We start from the raw sequence: 21,141 nt of genomic DNA on the forward strand, positions 1-21,141 counted from the left end.
TTTGTGAAAATAGAAGAAATTAAAAAAAAAAACTTGGATGATGTTGTTGAAGAAATATGCTCTAGAATCAGCTATTAGAGTTTAGTTTGCTACTTTTAGTTGTAAAGCCACTAGGTTTTACTCAACATTTTTTTTGGATTAGAGACAAAATTTGCTTTTTTTAAACTAAAATCGAAGATAGCTTAAAGTTAACAAAAGTGCATCTGCTTATTTGTTTTCATTGTGAAAGTTGGCTTTTATTGTCCAAATTGAGATTCAGTGATTTACAAATGTTGCTGGTAAGAGAATTTACTTGTATGAATTCCATACCAAAAAAAAACAAAAACAAACAAAAAAACTCAGTTTTGTTATAAGATAAACTTTGAAATGATCCTCCACTCCTTTACCAACTCAAGCACTATGATCATCTACTCATCAAGCACTATGATCATCTACTCATCAAGCACTATGATCACCCACTCATTTACCAAATCAAGCACCATCTTTGATATTTTATGTATTGTTGCTCACTATAAATACCATCACTCATCTCACTCTTTTGTACACAATTACATCTTCTTCTTCTTCCTTATAATAAACTCTTTCTCTCATATTAAGTGTTATTTGCTTCCTACGGGTATTGAATTCTACTCTTATTTAAATTTTTCGATACTATAAATTATAAGTTATTTCATAACACGTTATCAGCACGATCACTCTGCGATTTGGTAAAATTTATTTGTATCATTTATACCCTGTTATAATGGTCGGTATACCGCCTCTACTATTATTTATATCATGTTATAATGGCCGGAATACCGCCTATATTATTTACTAGTAATTTAATTTATTTATTGGTCGGCCGAGCCGCCTTATATCCTGTTTATTATTTATTGGTCGGCCGAGCCGCCTTATATCCTGTTTATTATTTATTGGTCGGCCGAGCCGCCTTATATCCTGTTTATTATTTATTGGTCGGCTGAGCCGCCTTATATTCTGTTTATTATTAATTGGTCGGCCGAGCCGCCGTATAATTTATTTATTATTCTGCATTGATCGGCTGAGCCGTCGCATGATTTGTTGTCATATAACATAAATATTTCATTGTCATAATTTTTCACTTTTATGAAATTTTATAGATTTGATTGACCGTTTAATACGATATTTTCAGACTAATTTTTGGTGCACTCGATTTAACCCCAACGGTCACAAAGAAAATTTTTCAAAAATTTCCCCTTTCTCCAACGGTCATGAACAGTAATTTTCATCTATAAATACAACTCATTTTCACTCCATTTCATCATCCAAAACATTTCATCTTCTCTCAAAAATTTCAAATCGCTCTCCTCCGATTTTTCATTTCAAGAAAGATGATTCGCGCACTTTTGTTTTTATGTGCCATTTTTATTTGTGTTTCTATTTATGGTTCATTCGTTGGAGAATTTACTCCGAGTGAATTTAAGATGAATATCGGTTTAATTTTATTTACATCGCTTCTCCTTGTAATTGCTTGTATGATTAATGTAAACGGTTTTTAAATTATGAAGTTCTAATAAAATTACTATTTTGTGTTTTAGAAATACAAATGGCAAACATCGAGAAACTCCAGTTCCCGGCTCTAAAAGTAACCGGCGAAAACTATGTCAGATGGGTCACAAATGTGAAACCTTATCTTGTAATAAAAAAGATATCTGAAGCTATAAAAGTCGGTAACAAATCGCCACCCGAGCATATAGCCGAGGCGATAATCTTCCTGAAGAAGCACTTAGATGAGAATCTAACTCACGACTATGGAGACGTTGAGGACCCATCTGTACTATGGCAAGCCTTGAAAGACAGATTCGATAATCAAAAGGAAATCAATCTCCCCACGCTCTTGAAGAGTGGAAAACCCTGAGGTTTCAGGATTTCCAAAGGGTTAGAGATTACAATTCCACTATCTTGAGGATAGTTGCACAATTAAAATATTGTGGTAACCCTGTCACCGAAGCAGAAATGCTTGACAAGACATACAATACCTTCCACAAAGAACACAACGTCTTATCCCGAATTTACAGAAAATGTGGGTACACCAAATTTTCTGAATTGATGGTAACACTCATGTTGGCTGAAAAGAACGATGAGTTACTAATCAAAAACCATAATTCCCGACCCACGGGAGCCAAGGCATTTCCCGAAGTGAATGCTACGGCGGTAGAATATTCGGGAAGGAGAAACCATACCAATCGAGGTCGTGGTCGGCGTTTCAACAACAAACGTGGAAAGCCTTACTATCCTAAAAGTATTAGATCTAACAAATGGGTTAGATCTGAACAACCTCATAAAGGCAAAGAAACCGAAGAGGATACCACAAAGAAAAGTGAGACTGTATGTTACAGATGTGGATGTAAAGGACATTGGTCCCGTACCTGTCGTACTCCCCCACATTTGTGCAAGTTATATCAAGAATCCATAAAAGGAAAGGCTAAAGAGGTGAACCTCACGGAAAACGTTGAAGGGACCTCATACCTTGAATCCTCTGATTTCGCAAATGAGCTGGACTAGAATACTCTTGAAGAGTACGGAAATGTTTCTAATAAGACTGCTGAATAGTCCTCATTTGTAATGTATAATAATTATGTTTTCAAAGAATAATGTTGTTTTAACAACAATATTTGTATAATTATTGTGTGTTTTCTTTATATAATCAATGAATAAATTTCACGTTTCACTTTTATTTAATGTTTATGATAATTTCAGAAATGGATCAAAATACTAATGGAGCAAAATCCAAGAAACGGATTCGTGAAATATGCATACCAGATAGTGGAACAACGCACACTATTCTGAGACAAAAGAGATATTTCTCTGATATAAAACCGACAAGAATTGTCGTCAATACAATATCAGGTCCTGCAGACGTGATTGAAGGAACTGGTAAAGCAAACTTTACTTTGCCGAATGGAACAAAATTTTCCATAAATAATGCTTTATACTCTCCGAGTTCTAAAAGGAATTTGTTGAGTTTTAAAGACATATATCTTCACGGATATGATACTCAGTCTGCAACTGAGGATGGAAAGAAATACATGTATGTAATTTCTGAAAAATGTGGCAGAAAACACATATTGGAAAAGTTTCCAGAACTTCCTTCGGGATTACATCATACTTATATCGATGAGATCGAATCAAATCTTGTAGTAAAACGGAACCCAGAAGAGTTCACGTTATGGCATGATCGCCTTGGCCACCCAGGCACTACAATGATGCGTAAAATCATAGAAAGTTCACATGGTCATCCATTGAAAATCCAGGAGATTTCTCAAGGGAATAAAATGACATGTGTTGCATGTTCTCTAGGAAAATTGATCGTAAGGCCATCGCCAACCAAAATCGATAAAGAATCACCAAAGTTCCTTGAAAGAATTCAAGGTGATATATGTGGACCGATACATCCACCATGTGGACCATTCCACTATTTTATGGTATTAATTGACGCATCCAGTAGATGGTCACACGTTTGTCTATTATCATCTCGAAATGTGGCATTTGCGAGATTTCTAACTCAGATAATCAAACTGCGAGCACAGTTTCCTGATTATACTATTAAAAGAGTTAGACTAGACAACGCTGGTGAATTCACATCCCAAGCATTCAATGACTATTGTATGGTAATGGGAATTGAAGTTGAACATTCGGTTGCTCATGTTCATACGCAAAATGGTTTGGCTGAATCTTTAATTAAGCGTCTGCAATTGATTGCAAGACCATTGATCATGAGATCAAAACTTCCAACCTCTGTATGGGGACATGCCATTTTGCATGCAGAAGCACTCATTCGGATCAGACCGAGTGCATACCATAAGTATTCTCCACTACAGTTAGCGTTTGGTCGAGAACCAAACATTTCCCACTTTAGAATCTTTGGTTGTGCGGTATATGTGCCTGTAGCACCACCACAACGAACAAAGATGGGACCACAAAGAAGGTTGGGAATATATGTTGGTTGTGATTCTCCATCAATTATAAGATACCTAGAACCACAGACTGGTGACGTCTTTACAGCACGTTTTGCTGATTGTCATTTTGACGAAAATGTATTCCCAGTTCTAGGGGGAGAAAACAAAAATGTTGGAAGTGATATAAAATGGAGTGTACCATCATTGTTATATCTTGATCCTCCTTCTAAAGAGTCAGAACTAGAAGTTCGACGAATTATGCATTTACAGAGTATAGCTAACCAGCTACCTGATGCATTTGCAGATACCAAGACGGTAACTAAATCTCATATACCAGCTGCAAATGCTCCTGCTCGTATCAAAATGCCAAATGAACAAGAAAAGGAGGATGACACACGAGAGCCAAAAACACGCCTGAAGCGTGGTAGACCTGCTGGTTCTAAGGATAAGAATCCTAGGAAACAGAAGAAAGCTGAAATATATGATGCACCCAAAATAGCAGAAAATATTTTGGAAGAAATAAATGATAAGGACTCTGATGAATCAGAGCATCATGAATCGAAAGATAATCATGAGATTTCTATTAATTACATCCATAATAAAAGGATATGGAATAGAAATGAACAAAATGACCTTGATGATGCTTTCTCATATATCGTGTCAAGTGAGGTAAATGAAGATACCGATGATCCAGAACCGAAATCCATATATGAATGTCAAAAGAGACATGATTGGAATAAATGGAAAGAAGCAATACAAATCGAACTTGATTCGCTTAACAAACGAAAAGTGTTTGGATCTATTGTACTCACACCTGAAGATGTGAGACCAGTTGGGTACAGATGGATTTTCGTTCGAAAACGAAATGAGAAAAATGAGATTACAAGGTATAAAGCTCGCCTTGTAGCCCAAGGATTTTCTCAAAGACCTGGTATTGATTATGAGGAAACATATTCTCCTGTAATGGATGCGATCACATTTAGATTCCTGATGAGTCTAGCCGCTGATAAAAATCTTGAGATGCGTCTCATGGATGTTGTTACAGCTTATCTATACGGATCATTAGATACTGATATCTACATGAAAATCCCTGATGGATTTAAAATGCCAGAAGCATTAAGTTCCAAACCTAAAGAGTTATGTGCAATAAAATTGCAAAGATCATTATATGGGTTAAAACAATCTGGACGTATGTGGTACAATCGTCTCAGTGAACATTTAACAAAAGAAGGATATGTGAATGATCCTATATGCCCATGTGTTTTCATCAAGAAAACAACATCCGGATTTGTGATAATCGCGGTATATGTTGATGATCTAAATATTATTGGAACTCAAAAAGAAATACAAAAGGCATCAGACTATCTCAAAGGAGAATTTGAGATGAAAGATCTTGGACAGACACAGTATTGTCTTGGCCTACAAATAGAACATTCACAAAATGGTATATTTGTGCATCAATCCACATACACTAAAAGAGTGTTGAAACGATTTAACATGGATAAATCAACTCCTCTTAGCACCCCAATGGTCGTTAGATCACTTAACATTGAAAGTGATCCATTTCGACCACCTGAGGAAAAAGAAGAGATACTTGGTCCGGAAGTACCATATCTAAGTGCAATTGGAGCGTTGATGTACCTTGCAAATTGTACACGGCCTGATATATCATTCACTGTTAATCTTCTAGCAAGATTTAGCTCATCTCCAACACGAAGACATTGGAATGGAATTAAACATGTCTTTCGTTACCTACAAGGGACTATTGATTTAGGCTTATTTTACCCTAAAGATTCAAATGGTCAAATGGTTGGTTTTGCAGATGCAGGATATCTTTCAGATCCACACAAAGCCCGATCGCAAACAGGATATGTTTTTACGATCGGAGGCACTGCTATATCTTGGCGTTCTCAGAAACAAACGCTTGTGGCTACCTCTTCAAATCATGCTGAGATCATCGCACTCCATGAAGCAAGTAAAGAATGTGTATGGCTAAGATCAATAAGCCAACACATTTGTTCAAGTAGTGGGATTGACAAAAGTACGGGGCCAACTATTCTATATGAAGACAATGCAGCATGTGTTGCTCAAACGAAGGAAGGATATATCAAAAGTGATAGAACAAAACATATACATCCAAAGTTCTTCTCATACACTCAAGAGCTCGAGAAGAAGAAAGAGATTGAAGTAAGATATGTCCGATCATGCGACAATGCAGCCGACCTCTTCACAAAATCACTCCCTACTTCGGTATTCAGAAAACATGTCCATAACATTGGAATGCGTCATCAGAAGGATCTATGACTGCTCAATCGAGGGGGAGCTTACGTAGTTGTACTCTTTTTACCTAACTATGGTTTTTCCCATTGGGTTTTCCTAGAAAGGTTTTTAACGAGGCAACAAAGACGTTAAGCGAGAGCGGAGAGTGACACCGGTCCCCAAGGAGAGTGTTACGAAACTTAATACAAGATGGATGATCAAGGGGGAGTGTTATAAGATAAACTTTGAAATGATCCTCCACTCCTTTACCAACTCAAGCACTATGATCATCTACTCATCAAGCACTATGATCACCCACTCATTTACCAAATCAAGCACCATCTTTGATATTTTATGTATTGTTGCTCACTATAAATACCATCACTCATCTCACTCTTTTGTACACAATTACATCTTCTTCTTCTTCCTTATAATAAACTCTTTCTCTCATATTAAGTGTTATTTGCTTCCTACGGGTATTGAATTCTACTCTTATTTAAATTTCCCGATACTATAAATTATAAGTTATTTCATAACAAGTTTAATATTTTTTGCAATAGTGTTTTAAATTGATGCGGTGGTAACCGAACTAAACCGAACCTTTTTTTCCTTCCACAATAAGTCAATGATTGATCTTTGGATATTGGATGGCAAATGGTCGTTGCTTTCTGACTTTGTGTACCCTGCTATTGAAAGCCGGAGCCACCTAGAGAACAATCAGATATCATCACCCCTTTGACCCTATCTAACGGCCTGGAGACTCTTCTCCGGTGTCTTGCACGTTTCCAGTTAGGACTTCGCAGACAGGAACAAGAAAAAAAAAACCGCAGGCAAGGATCGTGTGTTTTCATATCTTTCCTTTGTCTTGATAAATTCAACAGTTCTTGTTATAAGGAATTGTAGAGCTTGAAAGCTTTGGACTTTCCTGTTTCTACCTTTGAGATCTTTGAGACTTTAGACTTTTTACTTTTACAGATCGAACGATAAGAGTAAGATGGCAAACGAAAAGGACCAAACATTCTTAGACTTTCCTTATGATCTCTTACAGCTTGTAGTTTCCCATCTTCCATTGAAAGACAACATCCGCGCTTCTACTGTCTCCAAAACATGGCACGAAGCTTGTCTTTCCGTTAGAATCCCAGATAAACCTCCTTGGCTCATCTACTTTTCCAAGACAGAGGAATCATCATGTGAACTCTATGACCCATCAATGCAGAAAAGGTACTATCTCTCGTTTCCTGAGCTCTCCGGTTCTCGTGTATGTCACTCCAACGAAGGTTGGTTACTCATGTACAATCCCAACTCGTTCCAACTCTTCTTCTTCAGTCCGTTTGCTCATGATCGCATCCCCTTGCCACCGCTCTGGATGGCTTATGATCAGAGAATGTATTTCTCTTGTGCTCCTACATCAAGTACTTGCCTCTTGTTTACAGTCACTAATGTCACTCTAGATAACATCACCGTCAAGACATGTTATCCTAATGCTGAAGAGTGGAACACATTTGTGTTCAAGAATCAGTTACCGGTTAGTACTTTCGAGCAGATTGTTTTCTCCAATGGTGTCTTCTACTGCCTCACAAACACTGGCCACTTATCGATCTTTGACCCGTCTTCAAGTTCTTGGAATGTTTTTCTACCTGGACTACCTCTTAGGCATCATGGAAGCAACGGATGTTTCATGGCGCAACACCAAGGAGAGATCTTTCTCATATACATGTACGCCCACATGAACCCAACAGTGCTTAGACTTGACCATACAAGCTGTGAGTGGACTGAGAGGAAAACACTAGGAGGGTTGACGATCTACGCTAGTGGTTTGTGTTCTGAAACTAGAGCTGAGCAGAAGCAGCCAAGGAACTGTTTGTGTCTCCCTGTGTTCCATGGATTCAAGAGGACTTGCATATACTATAAGGTTGATAAAGAGAGTGTGGTTTCCTTGAAGTGGAAAAAGTCTGACCCCTATGCGAATATCTGGATCATGCCACCCTTAAACCCTATACTTAATCAACTTCTCTAGTAGTATTCAAAGACATGTACAATATACTTATTTACGAATGCTGAAAATGGAATATTGTCTCATAAGCTTGTAATGTTACAAACAACTCTGTATTTCTGATCTCACACTCATAAGCTGATTAACAATGTTGTGTCCTAAATCATTAAAAAAAAAAAATAGAAATCAAGCAAACAAACCAAAACAAATCAGAAATGGAAACCATATCAAACTGATGAACTGGTAAAAGAAGAGGAAAAAAAATGAAATCTGCTGCCTATAATAAAACTCTATGCAGCAAGCAACATTGGATGATGAATGAGAAGCCAAACTTGCACCTTCCTTCTTTGGAACCACAGTGTGAAAAAAGACAAACAAACAAACAACACACAGAACAAAAAAAGAATCAGGTGGTTGTGGGTTAATGACAATGTCTTGTTCACCATTTGTTTAGTCATCTGGCCCAAGCAGTGTAACCTGGAGAGATAAGCAAGGCTGTCTTGTAAACCACAGTGATAACCAGAGTCTAGGAATAGCATTTAAACAGAAAGTTTTGCTTACATTGCAATCGAAAGCGTATTTTCGAGCAAGGGTTATGGCTGTGTTACGTTCTTGTTCTGATTCAAAGGTTAGTATGAAAGTTAGACTCTTTCTTGGTTGCCAGAACAATGCTCTTGCAGGAGCCTTGATGTTGCCTCGAACTCCACAGAGCTGGATAAGTGTAAGGAAATTTCAAAGAGTGTCGAAAAAGAGTTGCTTGATGTGAAACAGAATGAAGATACATGTCAGGTCAAAGTCCCTAGATACCTGCATGGATGTTGAGTATATTTCTCTCGCCTTTGTGATCCATCCTCGAGACAACTTTATCCTTGTCTTTCCAACGGTAAAGACATGAGTTCTAGATGCATAGTCCTGTCCATTCATCTGTGATATAACCACCTGAAGAAAGAGTTTAAAAATTTCAGCTTATTGGAAACATACACTCAATGCAACGCAGATGAATGTTGTGACATTACATTGAATTCACTGTTTGATTTTCGCATCAGAGACTCTACACGGGATTGCAAGCAAGAATCTGCAGTTTAATAAGCCAAACATTCACTTTATTGTTCACTTGAAATATTTGTAAGCGATTAAAGTTTTTTTTCTGAAACCAACCAGGATCAATTGGACCATCTGTTGTAACAGTGACTTTCTGTCCGTTTGATAGAATGTCTGCCTGTAATATCCTCCCAACATCAAATGGTTCTGGTGCGTATACTGATTGGTTTGCATCTGAGACCAAAACATGAACTCCTCAAGCTACTAAAACAAAATGATGAAGCAAAAAGATAGGAGCAAGTACCAGATATAGCTTCCCTTCTACTTGTTTCACATGCTGCACGGTACCACTGGATTGAACAGCTGGAAAGATCTGTAGCATTGTCTGAGGAGACACAGATTCTTAAGCAAGAGCCGAGACTCTGTGTGCCTTCCAGAACAAACGGACAGGACTTTGATTCCTCGGCTCTCTTGATCTTGAGATGTTTGAAGGTTGTTGTCAAAGGCAAGAACAAAGAAGTCAGCAAGGAACAAGTTTATGGTCAACTATGTCAAAAAACTGTCAATGCACAAGCAAAACATACCTCTTGATGAAGTTTAATAGAGTTCATATACTTCTCTTGGAGTCGATTTCTTAAACCATGAAGCTCATGTTGCATGCCCATCACCTGTATTACAACACAGTCTTATGAAGGCGTTTTGCAAACTGATAGGGTTAAAGTGTGTGATATGAAAATGATGGATCGCACCTTTGTTGGGTGATGCATACGTTTGATCTGTCTAGCTTCCTGGACCTCCTCAACCAGTTTCTCAACGTCCTGTTTAATTAAAAAGTACATAACTTGATAAGAAAGAACATAATACAAAAGAAACAATCAAAGCATGAAGCCAGAGTAGATGAAACTAACAGGTCCCTGAGCTCTAGAAGCTTCAGAACTACGCTCCTGTTCTTCAAATGCCTCTCCAAGTTTAAGCACAACGGCTCTGGCACTTTCAATCTCAGCACAAGCAAATGATTTTTCTTGGTTTACCAGCTTCTTTGCATCTTCTGAAGCCTACCATCATGAGAACAAGAATTGATAAGAATCATGGTTCTGAACACCAAAGATGTATGCATTGAGAGGAGACCTGCTTGAGGAAGTTTCCAAGTTTCTTCACTTCAAATTTTTCTTGAATTAGCTCACCTTCATTCTGAGTTAACTTCACAGCTAATGCTTCAACCTATTCACAGTTTGATCTTCAATCTTTAGTTTCAGAATCATCAAGCAAAATTGAGATGAACAAGAGACTTATTAAGTTTAAGGAACAAGTAACAACCATAGAGATAGCTTTCTCCACATCCTCCTTGTTTTGACCGTCCATGCGTCCTCTCATGTACTCTAAAGCATCTCTTAGCTTCTTCAACATAACATGTCCCTCTAAAGAAGCCACCTCTTTTAATTTCGCCTATAATATTACATAAAAGTTTCAACAACATAAAAAGAAAGAGATAAATAAAGTGAAATCAGAAAAGAGAGCTTTGTTAGAAACCTCATCAGCCAAAGTAACAGCTGCAGCCAAGTTCTTGTCAAATTTACTAGCGAGGTCACGCACTGAGAGACGCTTGTGCTGATCAGACAACAACTCGCTCTCTTTCTCGACAGTGTCTTGAACTGATGGACCTTTCTCATCTTCTTTTGGTTCCTCTACTATCTGATTATCAGGTCCTAGTTTGTAGGTTGGAAAATGATTAGAAGCGAAGCTCACATCCGCTGATACTGTAGTAACTGGTTCTGGCAATGTCATGTCTTCGATCTCAGGACACACTTTCGTCATTTTTATCTGTTTTAACAATTAAAAACAAAGAGCAAAATCATTTAATTCAAGAACATTCTCTTTTAACGAGGATACTGTATAAAACAGGAAAAATGCACTGAAGGTGTAAGTAGGTAACCTCTATAAGTGAAACTTATCACGGATCAAATGTTTTTTTTTTTTTGACGATTTGACAAAATAAAGTTTTTTTTTTTTAACACAAGATAAAATAAAGTTTAATTTTACTTTTTACTAATCTGAGAAAATGATCTAAGACATGACAAGAGAATGCCTTATAGAAACGACCATGTTTTGCATTAACAGAGTGGAGACTAATAAAGGTGCAGACTTTCTAACTCCTGCAACTAAACCGTACATCAATGAAACATAATACGACAAACACACAGGAGGAATGCAAGTAGAACGAGCTCGAAAGGTACAAACTTACCGATGTCCTGAAGACTCAGAAGCAGAGTATCTTTGGAAGAGAGATGGAATAAGAAGAAGAAGAAGAAGAAGAAGAAGAAGAAGAAGAAGAAGAAGAAAGTGAAGTGGGTCTCTCTTTCTCCGTGTCTAGTCTTCGTCGTTGATCATCTTTTCTTTCTTTTTTTTTTTAGCTTTTTACAAAAGCTTCAAAGACGACAGGATAAAATGGAAAATGCAGAGAAGAAAAAAAATGAGACACTTTTGTTTCTCTGAATCTTCTCTCTTCTTCTCTCCTATAACCAAAGCTGCTTACTTTATCTCTCCACCTCTCTTTATCTTTCTCTCTCCTTCACGCCATCATCGTTAAGAACCCAAAGAGTGCAAAAAAAAAAAGAAGGATTATTTGTTGACAGTGTCCCGGTCAGGTCTTTTTCTTTTCTGTTGGACGACGCGCTGTTACATGGCGTTTGAGATACACGCTTGACGAGAGTTGTGGTGGGACCCTGGTCCTTGGCTCCATAGATTTTGCTTCTTTCACTTTTTTTTTTTTCACATTAATAATTTTTGTGGTTTCTAGTTCGCTTTGATTTGGATCTAATCATGATTCCTTAACCACCATTATCATTAATCCCTCTGTTTATTTTGTTTGCATCTAAAGCAAAGAATATTAAGAAACCGAAGTTTTACAAATCCTATTTGGTGTGCTTAAAAGGACGTAATACAAGTAGACTATGCTTTCTTGAGATTATTTCGTGAGTTTGGTTTGAAATTATATCTTTAAAATGTATATTTATGATACTATGGTATAGTGGTGTATATAAGTTATTACATGTGTTAACGAGTCAGTTTTTGCGTCAAATCTTCTGTAACTTTCAGTATTTCAAAATTTAAATCAGTAATCCAATTTGGGAGATCTCAGTCTTACACCTAACCGATATGAAAAACAATATGAAATTACAAATAAAATCGGAAAAAGAGTTGCGAACATTATTGCAAACATTTTGGAGCATTTGGCGTGTAGTGATGCGTACTATATTTAGTGGAATCTAATGTATTAGTTGAAAGGTCAAATCCAATTAGTTTTCCCCCTAAAGAGACGCCGCTAACATCACGACTTACATAGCCAATCTACTGGAAGTTAAAATCGTTTTCAAATTAATGTTAAGCTTTATTGCGTTAATTTGTGTGGCATATCAACTGGTAATGGCATAGTAATTGCTTCTACGCTATTGATTTTGATATAAAATGTTTATTTCATTTGGTATTAGGAGTTAATGAGTTGAACAATTAGTTAGGTAGACAGATATATATATCTAGTTCGATTTATTAATTAGGGAACTCGTCACTGCATATTACTGGACAATATCATTAGCACCATTAGAGTGGTGGGGCTGTATCTCTAGAATCAATCAAGGACTTTGATTCTAAGGAATTCCTTAATTAAATTCCGAAATAAACAATACTATATTCTATTTTCACCAAAGTGTCGAAAAAAGGCTAAGCAGAGCATGTGATATTCTGGTCACGTTAACATGAATAGACGGTTCAGACATCATAATCTCACTTTTACTTTCTGTTTGCGGTATAACAAGAGCGTACTACAAATCTACAATAACTGATGCATTTTACTTTAATACTACTTAATCTTGCTTTTTATGCTAAGCTGTAAAGTTGTAATTCTTACTTAAATGTTAGATAATTATTATATTTTTGTTCCTTGATTATGTGTTGTCATCTATGAGTCTATGACTATAATTAGCCCTACTCACTTAGCATCGTGTATGGGGTCCATGGAATCTTATCCCATGAGCTTGTTACCAAAACCCTACTCACCATCACTTTCTTTGTCATTGTTTTGTTGGCTTGAACTTATTGTCTATCGTGAGAGTGCTAATACTTTGACGATTATACAAAGTTAATAATTCTCTCCTATGCTTAATCTTTAATCTTTATAGTTCGGTGTAATCTCATCATAGATTAGCGTTCATTTTGAACTACCTAGAAAATAGAAGAGAGGTACTTAAACTATACAAACATCATTTAATATGTGATAGAATTAGTAAGTCCGATGACGCATACAGTTTGAAGTTTTGCATATCTTCTAAATCCGACTATATGATATAAGATCGATATTAAAGAATTACTGAATATATTAAAATAAATTAGTTAGTTTTGGTAAAATAAACAAATTAGACTTATAATATGACAAACAAATTATGCTTGTGTTTCAAAAAAAAAAATGATGGCATCTAAAACGTCTAAGAGCATGATTATTGGGGGTTCTTAGAGTGGTGTTTTTAGCAGAATATAAGAATCCGTCTCTTAACTTTTAATTAAAAAGGTTAAAAACCGACTCTTAAAACTTTTATTTAAAAACCAGTTTTTAGTTTTTTTAGTTAAAAGTTAAGAGACGGTTCTTATATTCTGATAAAAACTCTATCCTAACAAACCCCAATAATCATGCTCTAAGTGGTAAAAAAAACGCGGATCCTGCCGGTCTCGTAGCGATTAGTGTTAAAGTGTTTAGGATGCACTACGCTACAGTTATCATGAAAAAAAGAAAATCGTTAACGATAATGTCCAATTATCCATATTTGGGTGGGCCTTGGGCCGCACTAAGCACAGTAATAGCACTTGATTTGATCACAAAAATGAGATTCAGACAAAAGCGTGAATGACGCGTCAGGATTTCATTGGTTAAGAAAAACAGAGTGGCGGGATAGGCGGTTGCAGCGTCGACGGATACTATAAAGAAACTAAGGGCTCCATGAGCCCACCAACACCGTGTTGCGATTCTCTCTCCTCATTTATCACCCGTCATGGCTTCCGAGAAAGAGGCTGCTCTATCCGCCACTCCTTCCGACGCTCCGACCATGTAAGCCCTTTTTTTATTCTTCCCCCGTTTCGATCTGCCCCATTCTATGTTTGGTTCCACGTATCTTAGTCTGAGTCGTAGATGATTTCATTAAAGCTTCGATTTTGGGATGTGAGTCTGATCATTATAGCGTTGCTCTTCTTTTGACTGCACCGTTGGAATTGCTTTGTGAGTTTTGTCTGTATCTTGCGAAGTTTAGCTCTTTCGAACGGAACACTTTCTGTTAGCTAATGTAAATGATGTTATAGTGTTCGGAGAGTAGAATGAACCGTTTTGTTGTGTTGAATTGGTGTTGGTATTTATTTTTGGTTTATGCTTTGAATATACAGATTTGACAAGATCATCAGTAAGGAGATTCCATCTACCGTGGTTTATGAGGATGACAAGGTACTTTAAATCCTTGTAACCCTTTTTATGTGTACTCTAAAGTAGCTCACTCTGCATGTCACTGTGAAAATTTGGACATTTAGTATTCTATGCTATGCATTTCAAGTAAACGATGGTCTCTTCTCTTCTAAGTGTTATATGGTTTTGCATTGATTGATTATGCAAGGTTTTAGCTTTTAGGGACATAACGCCCCAGGGTCCTGTTCACATACTCCTCATCCCAAAAGTGAGAGATGGCTTAACTGGCCTCTCTAAGGTAACCTAATTCACTTACAACGAAATTCAAGACAGAGGCTAAAAGCATGAGAATTGTTGTACTTGAGATCTCGTTAAGACACTCGAGCTAATTATGGTTATTGCTATTGCAGGCTGAGGAGAGGCACATTGACATCTTGGGCCGCCTTCTCTACACTGCCAAGCTTGTAGCAAAACAAGAAGGCCTAGATGAAGGTTTCAGAATTGTGATCAATGATGGTCCACAAGGCTGTATGTATTAAACCAAATTTAGCTAGCTCTACTTCAGTTTGCATTTTCATATTTAAGACGTACAAACAAAGGTGCATCATTTATTGATGCTAATCACCTCCGTGTGGGTTTTTGCAGGCCAATCGGTGTATCACATTCATGTTCATCTCATTGGAGGACGCCAAATGAACTGGCCTCCTGGCTAAAAAAAGTTCTCATCTACTACTACTAGTGATTGTTGTCCTGCTTATAAGAGGAACCGTCATGAGTTTCCCATTGTCTTCTTCTGTCTTTATAAATAAAAAGGTTTGAGACATAACTTTGTTATGCTAAAAAATACCTTGTTTTATGTTTTGAAGAGAATATTTGACTGTTGCCTTGGAACTTTTGAGAAACCGAGAAAGCCCTCTTAAAGGAATAATACTACAGACGAGTTCATGAGCATCTGCACATATTATGTAGAATAAATTGGGTGGGCCGCACTAAGCACGGTAGTAGCTCTTGATTTGATCAAAAAAATGAGATTCAGAAAAGGCCCGACATCCATATTATCCAATACAGCAGAAAGAAGTCATGGTCCACAGACTCGCTCGATAACAGCAACCAGTTAAGGAAGACATGCGTCTGTGCTCCAACAAAGCACGAAGGTTCATTCCGTTGCAGGCTCCACCGTTCATCAGCCACCAGTCAAAGTGCAGCTACTACACAACTTCATCTCCCAATGCCCTTGCGTTCCTCTTAGTCATCTCGATGATTAAATAATATGTCACATAGTCTTTGCTATGCACTAATGCGAATTACTGTATTCACATTTGTTCATGTGTGTCTAAATATCAAATATGCTCAGAGAAAGAAAATAAAAGTATCAAAATTTGTTTAATTCATATTCTTAGTAACAAAAAGCTAGAGAAGTGAATGTGAAGGTTCTCTCTGTTGACTTAAAAGGTAAATTCCATCCATACATATATATATATATATATATATGATCAAGCTTTTAATCAAACCGTAGTTTCTTCACATGCCTCTTCTTAATCTTTAAGAACCGCCGAAAACCTGAATCAGGAAAAACAAAACCATAATTACAAGATAAGTACATCATTATCCTTTCAAGACAATAAGATAAGATAAACCAAGTACTGACCGATGCTAGGACATCTGTTGAGAGTCCAGGTTTGCTCTGAGACACCTCATTTTTGATTGCTGTCTTCTGTCTAAACTGACGAACCACCCTAGGCGGGAAGACTTGTGCTGGTTCAGCGTTGCTGCCTGATTCTTCTTGAATCTTTCGCTTCTGCTCAAACATAAAAAAAAAAGAGACCGGTGAGACATCCAGAGGGAGGAAGAAAAATCAATACAGTTCCTTCAAAGAGTGTGAGTACCTTCTTCATTCGTTCATCGATCTCCGTCATGGCACGAGACTTCTCCACTTTAGAGAGATAAAAGTCCTTCTCTCTCTTAGCAGCAGACATAACCATATTCAGTTTCTGTTCCCTTATTGCACTTTTGTATGCTGCCACAGAAACAACAACCCTTTGTAGATTAGAGATCAATATCAAAGTAAATGGACAAGGACGTCAAGTGTTAAGCAAAGAAACTGAGCAGTTAACAGTACCAATTTCATCGGTGAGATCGTCCCATTTGAATTTGGTCAAGTACTTGATGTTCCAGATATCATAGTATATAGCTGACTTCTTCTTTCCCCCTGAGAAAAGAAAACATCAAAACATTAATAATCATATAAGCTGTGCCTAGATTTAAGAGTCTATTGACTATGAATAAACTGAAATGAATCATTACGAATATACCTATTTGTTCTCCATTAAGCATATCTGCGACTCTCTTAGCAATGCTTTTCTTAGCAAACTCAACCCACCTAAAAAAGTTAATAAACATCTCGTAAACAATAGTATAAAATAAGCAATCCATATTAGAACATTGAACCATTATTAACCCTTCAGAAAACAGTTGGCCACGAAATCCACCAGCCTTCTTACGGTGAACTTGTGCTTCAGGATCTGAATATAAAATCCATGAATGCATCAGCAACTGATATGACCCAAGATGTGTGTTTTTCTCTTTATACATTAAAAAAACATACCTTCAGGTGCAAGATAAATCCTATCAATTTCACCAAACTGAGAGAGGATCTGGCGAAGTCTAACGTGATCCATGTGCGGCGGGATGCGGCTCAAGTAGCAGACTCCTCGATTGACAGCCTTAGTAGCTTCCTTGAGCAGCTTCTCTTTCAGCTTCTTTTTCTTTCTATCGGCCTTTTGACTCTTCTTCATTGTTTCCTTACTCTTCTCCTTGGTGGATACTTCATTCGCAAGCTCGTGAGATTCCTCGCTCTGCATCTTCCCTCAGCAGCTGCAGAAACAAGGGCAACAAAACCTATTATCGAAAGAAGCAAAACTTTAATCTGTGAAGTGAAACACAAGGCCTACAACCACATAATTTCATAAATGTGTGGACTTTCAGTGTGAAGCTTGAATATGAAAGGGGCACTAAACCCTAGACAAACGAAAACAGCAAACTTTTATTGCTAATAGCCTTTTCACATGAAAACGAATGTCTTTACGATTCAATTACAAAACCTACAGAGCAAATTCAATTACAAGCACAGACCCAATGAGGTTAGGTTTGGTTTGGTTTAAACCAAATCAGAGATCTTAATAGACTCGAGGTAGAAGGAAACTGGAGAGTAATCTTAAATTAAAAAATCTGTCTTTTTTCTCTGTTTCTGAAATAAATCGATAAGCTTACCGTAAGAATAAGAAGAAGGAGCTTGTGACCGTTGGTTTGGAAGGTGGAGAAGACGAAGACGAAGACGAAGACGACGCTCTGTAACTTTGCTCGCTTCTTTAGGGTTTTGGTTTTGCCAAAGAGAGGTGTCCTTTATTTCCAGATAAACCCGGTTCTTGTCAATCGTAACTGATATCGTTCCGGTTATCGGTTATCATTATTAAGTGTTATGTATCCGGTTATCTATATTCGGTTAGAAGGCGCAAACCGGTATATTATATCACTCACATTGCGCTAGAGCTGTATCATGTTAGACAGTAGTGGATATATATATACTTCATTTTTCAGTAGTATATATACATGTTAGAGGAAAGATGATCTTCACTTGGTTCCGGAGAACATTGTGATGAAGGAAGTGCACACATAGCAATTAGAAACTAAGATGACACAAGGATGTATTCTCTATGCCTTGTTCTCTACGTAACCTAATTGATAACAAAACCCCATACATTAAGTTCTGTGTAGATCTCCGTAGACCTGATACGAGATCAGTCCTTCTTTGAAGGTTTCTTCAAATCAGAGCTGTTGTTGGACTCTGTGTCTTCATCCAGTTGGCTTAGATCAATAGAGCCAGTGAAAACCCCATCAACTTCGTCTGGGATGTTGTTCTCAGAGTTAAACATCTCACGAAACTCATCACATGAAAACGGGTAACGCTGTGGAGGATGCGTCTGTTGAACCGCAGGATTACAAGGCTGATCAACCTCTTGTGATGCTTCACCTCCTTCTTTCTTCTTCTTCCTCTGCTTTTTTCTTAATTCCCCTTGGTGTCATGTAGATCTTGCACAGAGCATAATCCACCTAGTACACAAGAATACGAATCCATGACTCCCACAATCTTAATAACTTGCAAGCACCCTAGTAAACCTACGAACCTTGTTACAAATGAAGATTCTTAACGTTTAATTTATAAGCAAGTAATTAAGATTTAGTTTTTCTTCTTAAAAAAAAAAATTAAGGAAAATATTAGTAAAACAATAAACAAGCTTATGACAAACCTTGTTAGGCTAATCGAGAACAGTGTTGTCACCAGTAGTCGTTACAAGAACAAAGACCACCTGCAAAGTGATGAAACCGAACTCTATCCCTTACAATAATTTCCCTACTGAATGCTTTCGACACACATTTTGTAAACGAATGACAATCTCTGCAAACTCTAAGATTCTTTGTGATCCTCAAAGCTGTTCCTGCAGGAGTTCTCATCAATCCATAAGCAATAGCCAACTTTTCACTGTGAAACGAAGATCCTAAACACCGATCAGAGAAACCTGGACCAGTTACGTTTGACTCCTCTGGCTTGTAACCCGCTAGTACGGCGCGACGGACTACTTCCTTTAGTTCTGAGTAAATAAGTGCAGACTCCGGATGCGTTTTGTCATCAACCACAAATTTGTGAACTTGATCACCAATCTCAATCCAACTCCACCCTGGAACTGTCCGTAACTCATGGCTACTCATTAGCTTCCTCGTGCTAGCAAAGCCTTGAGCATCATTCGCCGCAGAGTATATAGAAGTCATAAGCACATAGTCCCCTGCATTGAAAGCCTTGAGCTGCACCAGCTTCTTCATAGCTACTTCACCAAGTTCCAAATTCTTGTAGATTTTGCAAGAGCCCAGAAGGGTTCTCCACAACACAGGATCTTCATGGCAGGAGGACACGTGTATCATCTCCAGCGCCTTATCGAAATCCCCCGCTCGTCCATAGAGATCAACCATGCATCCATAGTGTTTAACATTGGGGTTCAGACAAAACTCAGAACTCATCATTTTGAAATGCTCAGCTCCTTCTTTGACCAAACCCTGATGACTACAACCTAACAACAATCCGAGGAACGTAATGGCATTGGGTCTAACCCCAAAAGTCACCATCTCTCTAAAGAACGAGATGGCATCTATGCCTTTCCCGTGAACTCCATAACCCATAATCATCGAGTTCCACGTTGTAACATCTCTCTTACGCATCCCATTGAAGACGCTAACAGCGTTCTCAAGGCTACCGCATTTAGCATACATATCGATAAGAGCGTTTCCCACATAGACACTTCCCTCACAGCGAACATCACAGGCCTTCCTGTGTAGCATAACTCCCATATTCAAAGCGCTGACGTGAGCACACGATGATAGCAGAGCAACTAGCGTGTAAGCGTCAATGCCCACGCCTTCTTTCTCCATCCTCTTGTGCATACTCAACGCTTTATGGTGTAAACCAGCATGAGAAAGGCAAGAGATCATCGCGTTCCAAGAGATCAAGTCTCTCGCAGGCATTTCGTCGAACACTTTGCAGGCAATGTCAATGTTTCCGACCGCAGAGTAGCAACGAACAAGACCGGTGGAGACGATGTGGTCGGTGTGGAAACCAGACCGGATTACCGAGCCGTGAATCTCCCGACATTTCGGAACCGACCGGAGCTTCTCGCAGGCCTTTAGGGCGAAACTGAAAGTGTAGACGTCGGGGCGTGAAGAGGAGGAGAGGAGCATTTGATTGTAGAAGAGAAGGGAAGAGAAGCCGCGGAGGAGGTAGTTCCAAGCCGTCGTTGGTGGATCGGAATCGAAATGTTGGAAGAGGAGGAGAGCGTGAGATAAGGAGCCGGTGACCGAGACGGCGCAGAAGCGGAGGAGGTTGTCGAAGATTGGAGGATGGTGTTGGAGACCGTTGGTGATGACGTGTGAATGGATCTTACGGAGTTTGGTCATGCTGTTGCAGCCTTGTAGCATTCTCACTATCACTCGAGCTTTCTCGCACATCGTCTCTCTCTCTTTTTTCTTTTGCCAATGATTGTCACTCCCAGTCCCTCGCAAAACCACTTTGATTTGAATTAAAACCCTTATATATTTTCTGAAAATTTGGAAATTTTACTTACTTGATAAATAATTAGCGTACAAAAAAGAGTTTAAATTAAAGTTCTGTTATAGGACTAAGCAAAATGTCCAGATCCGGTCCTGAACCAAAACTCATTAAATAACTAAATGGATCCAAAATCTCAATATACAAATCCGGTATAAATCGAAATATTTTGATATTCAAAATACTCGAATCACATTATATCTTTCAATTTACTAATTATTTTAGATTTAATATTTATAAAATATTCAAAATTTACTAAAAGTACTCGCAAGTAAATATTTTAAAATAGTATAAAATGCTCAAAACACTAGAAATATTGGAATTACATATATTAGGT

At 37.8% G+C, this 21,141-nt stretch overlaps 5 protein-coding genes across 9 annotated transcripts; 2 read left to right on the forward strand and 3 right to left on the reverse strand.

Annotated features, from left to right (window-relative positions):
• The first annotated feature begins 6,814 nt into the window (after positions 1–6,814).
• Positions 6,815–8,318, forward strand: LOC106363507 (F-box protein At3g56470-like). 2 transcript variants are annotated; one of them, XM_048764703.1, is made up of 3 exons: positions 6,815–7,006; positions 7,152–7,397; positions 7,503–8,318. In XM_048764703.1, exons 2-3 carry the CDS (start codon positions 7,171–7,173, stop codon positions 8,191–8,193), a joined length of 918 nt encoding a protein of 305 aa, XP_048620660.1. In that variant the 5' UTR covers positions 6,815–7,006; positions 7,152–7,170; the 3' UTR covers positions 8,194–8,318. The 2 variants fall into 2 exon arrangements, with proteins under 2 accessions (XP_048620660.1, XP_048620659.1); XM_048764702.1 differs by having other exon boundaries at positions 6,818–7,006; positions 7,152–8,318.
• On the reverse strand, positions 8,232–11,836 carry LOC106367978 (stomatal closure-related actin-binding protein 3). Its single transcript, XM_013807841.3, has 13 exons — positions 11,453–11,836; positions 10,741–11,031; positions 10,528–10,656; positions 10,339–10,431; positions 10,119–10,265; positions 9,960–10,028; positions 9,795–9,878; positions 9,515–9,686; positions 9,328–9,444; positions 9,186–9,244; positions 8,977–9,108; positions 8,731–8,880; positions 8,232–8,646 (listed from the first exon to the last, which is right to left on the reverse strand). Exons 2-13 carry the CDS (start codon positions 11,023–11,025, stop codon positions 8,620–8,622), a joined length of 1,464 nt encoding a protein of 487 aa, XP_013663295.1. The 5' UTR covers positions 11,026–11,031; positions 11,453–11,836; the 3' UTR covers positions 8,232–8,619.
• Positions 11,837–14,089: 2,253 nt separating this feature from the next.
• LOC106367987 (adenylylsulfatase HINT1) lies at positions 14,090–15,601 on the forward strand. The gene is made up of 5 exons (XM_013807850.3): positions 14,090–14,305; positions 14,635–14,692; positions 14,859–14,948; positions 15,061–15,178; positions 15,296–15,601. Exons 1-5 carry the CDS (start codon positions 14,250–14,252, stop codon positions 15,361–15,363), a joined length of 390 nt encoding a protein of 129 aa, XP_013663304.1. The 5' UTR covers positions 14,090–14,249; the 3' UTR covers positions 15,364–15,601.
• Positions 15,602–16,010: 409 nt separating this feature from the next.
• Positions 16,011–18,057, reverse strand: LOC106367985 (pre-rRNA-processing protein ESF2). 4 transcript variants are annotated; one of them, XM_013807848.3, is made up of 8 exons: positions 17,921–18,057; positions 17,256–17,524; positions 17,109–17,172; positions 16,963–17,030; positions 16,770–16,859; positions 16,537–16,667; positions 16,299–16,448; positions 16,011–16,210 (listed from the first exon to the last, which is right to left on the reverse strand). In XM_013807848.3, the coding sequence occupies exons 2-8, from the start codon at positions 17,509–17,511 to the stop codon at positions 16,193–16,195; spliced, it is 777 nt and encodes a 258-aa protein (XP_013663302.2). In that variant the 5' UTR covers positions 17,512–17,524; positions 17,921–18,057; the 3' UTR covers positions 16,011–16,192. The 4 variants fall into 4 exon arrangements, with proteins under 4 accessions (XP_013663302.2, XP_013663303.2, XP_048620661.1 ...); XM_013807849.3 differs by having other exon boundaries at positions 17,256–17,548; positions 17,921–18,019; XM_048764704.1 differs by having other exon boundaries at positions 16,963–17,172.
• A 205-nt stretch (positions 18,058–18,262) lies between these two features.
• On the reverse strand, positions 18,263–20,887 carry LOC106367988 (pentatricopeptide repeat-containing protein At3g56550-like). Its single transcript, XM_022707661.2, has 2 exons — positions 18,958–20,887; positions 18,263–18,760 (listed from the first exon to the last, which is right to left on the reverse strand). Exon 1 carries the CDS (start codon positions 20,702–20,704, stop codon positions 18,986–18,988), a length of 1,719 nt encoding a protein of 572 aa, XP_022563382.2. The 5' UTR covers positions 20,705–20,887; the 3' UTR covers positions 18,263–18,760; positions 18,958–18,985.
• Between the last annotated feature and the right edge of the window lie 254 nt (positions 20,888–21,141).

Source organism: Brassica napus, chromosome C8 (assembly GCF_020379485.1).
Source record: "Brassica napus cultivar Da-Ae chromosome C8, Da-Ae, whole genome shotgun sequence".
Taxonomy (NCBI): Eukaryota; Viridiplantae; Streptophyta; class Magnoliopsida; order Brassicales; family Brassicaceae; genus Brassica; species Brassica napus.

Coding starts and splice junctions, on each gene's coding strand:
- LOC106367987 (XM_013807850.3), top strand. CDS start 14,250: ATGGCTTCCGAGAAAGAGGCTGCTCTATCCGCCACTCCTTCCGACGCT. Junction 14,306..14,634: donor CCTTCCGACGCTCCGACCAT/GTAAGCCCTTTT, acceptor TTGAATATACAG/ATTTGACAAGATCATCAGTA. Junction 14,949..15,060: donor GCTTAACTGGCCTCTCTAAG/GTAACCTAATTC, acceptor TTGCTATTGCAG/GCTGAGGAGAGGCACATTGA.
- LOC106367985 (XM_048764704.1), bottom strand. CDS start 17,511: ATGCAGAGCGAGGAATCTCACGAGCTTGCGAATGAAGTATCCACCAAG. Junction 17,173..17,255: donor GATTTATCTTGCACCTGAAG/GTATGTTTTTTT, acceptor TTTTATATTCAG/ATCCTGAAGCACAAGTTCAC. Junction 16,860..16,962: donor GCTTAATGGAGAACAAATAG/GTATATTCGTAA, acceptor TTCTTTTCTCAG/GGGGAAAGAAGAAGTCAGCT.
- LOC106367978 (XM_013807841.3), bottom strand. CDS start 11,025: ATGACGAAAGTGTGTCCTGAGATCGAAGACATGACATTGCCAGAACCA. Junction 10,657..10,740: donor CTGTTACTTTGGCTGATGAG/GTTTCTAACAAA, acceptor GTAATATTATAG/GCGAAATTAAAAGAGGTGGC. Junction 9,879..9,959: donor GTATGCATCACCCAACAAAG/GTGCGATCCATC, acceptor GTTGTAATACAG/GTGATGGGCATGCAACATGA.
- LOC106367988 (XM_022707661.2), bottom strand. CDS start 20,704: ATGTGCGAGAAAGCTCGAGTGATAGTGAGAATGCTACAAGGCTGCAAC.
- LOC106363507 (XM_048764702.1), top strand. CDS start 7,171: ATGGCAAACGAAAAGGACCAAACATTCTTAGACTTTCCTTATGATCTC.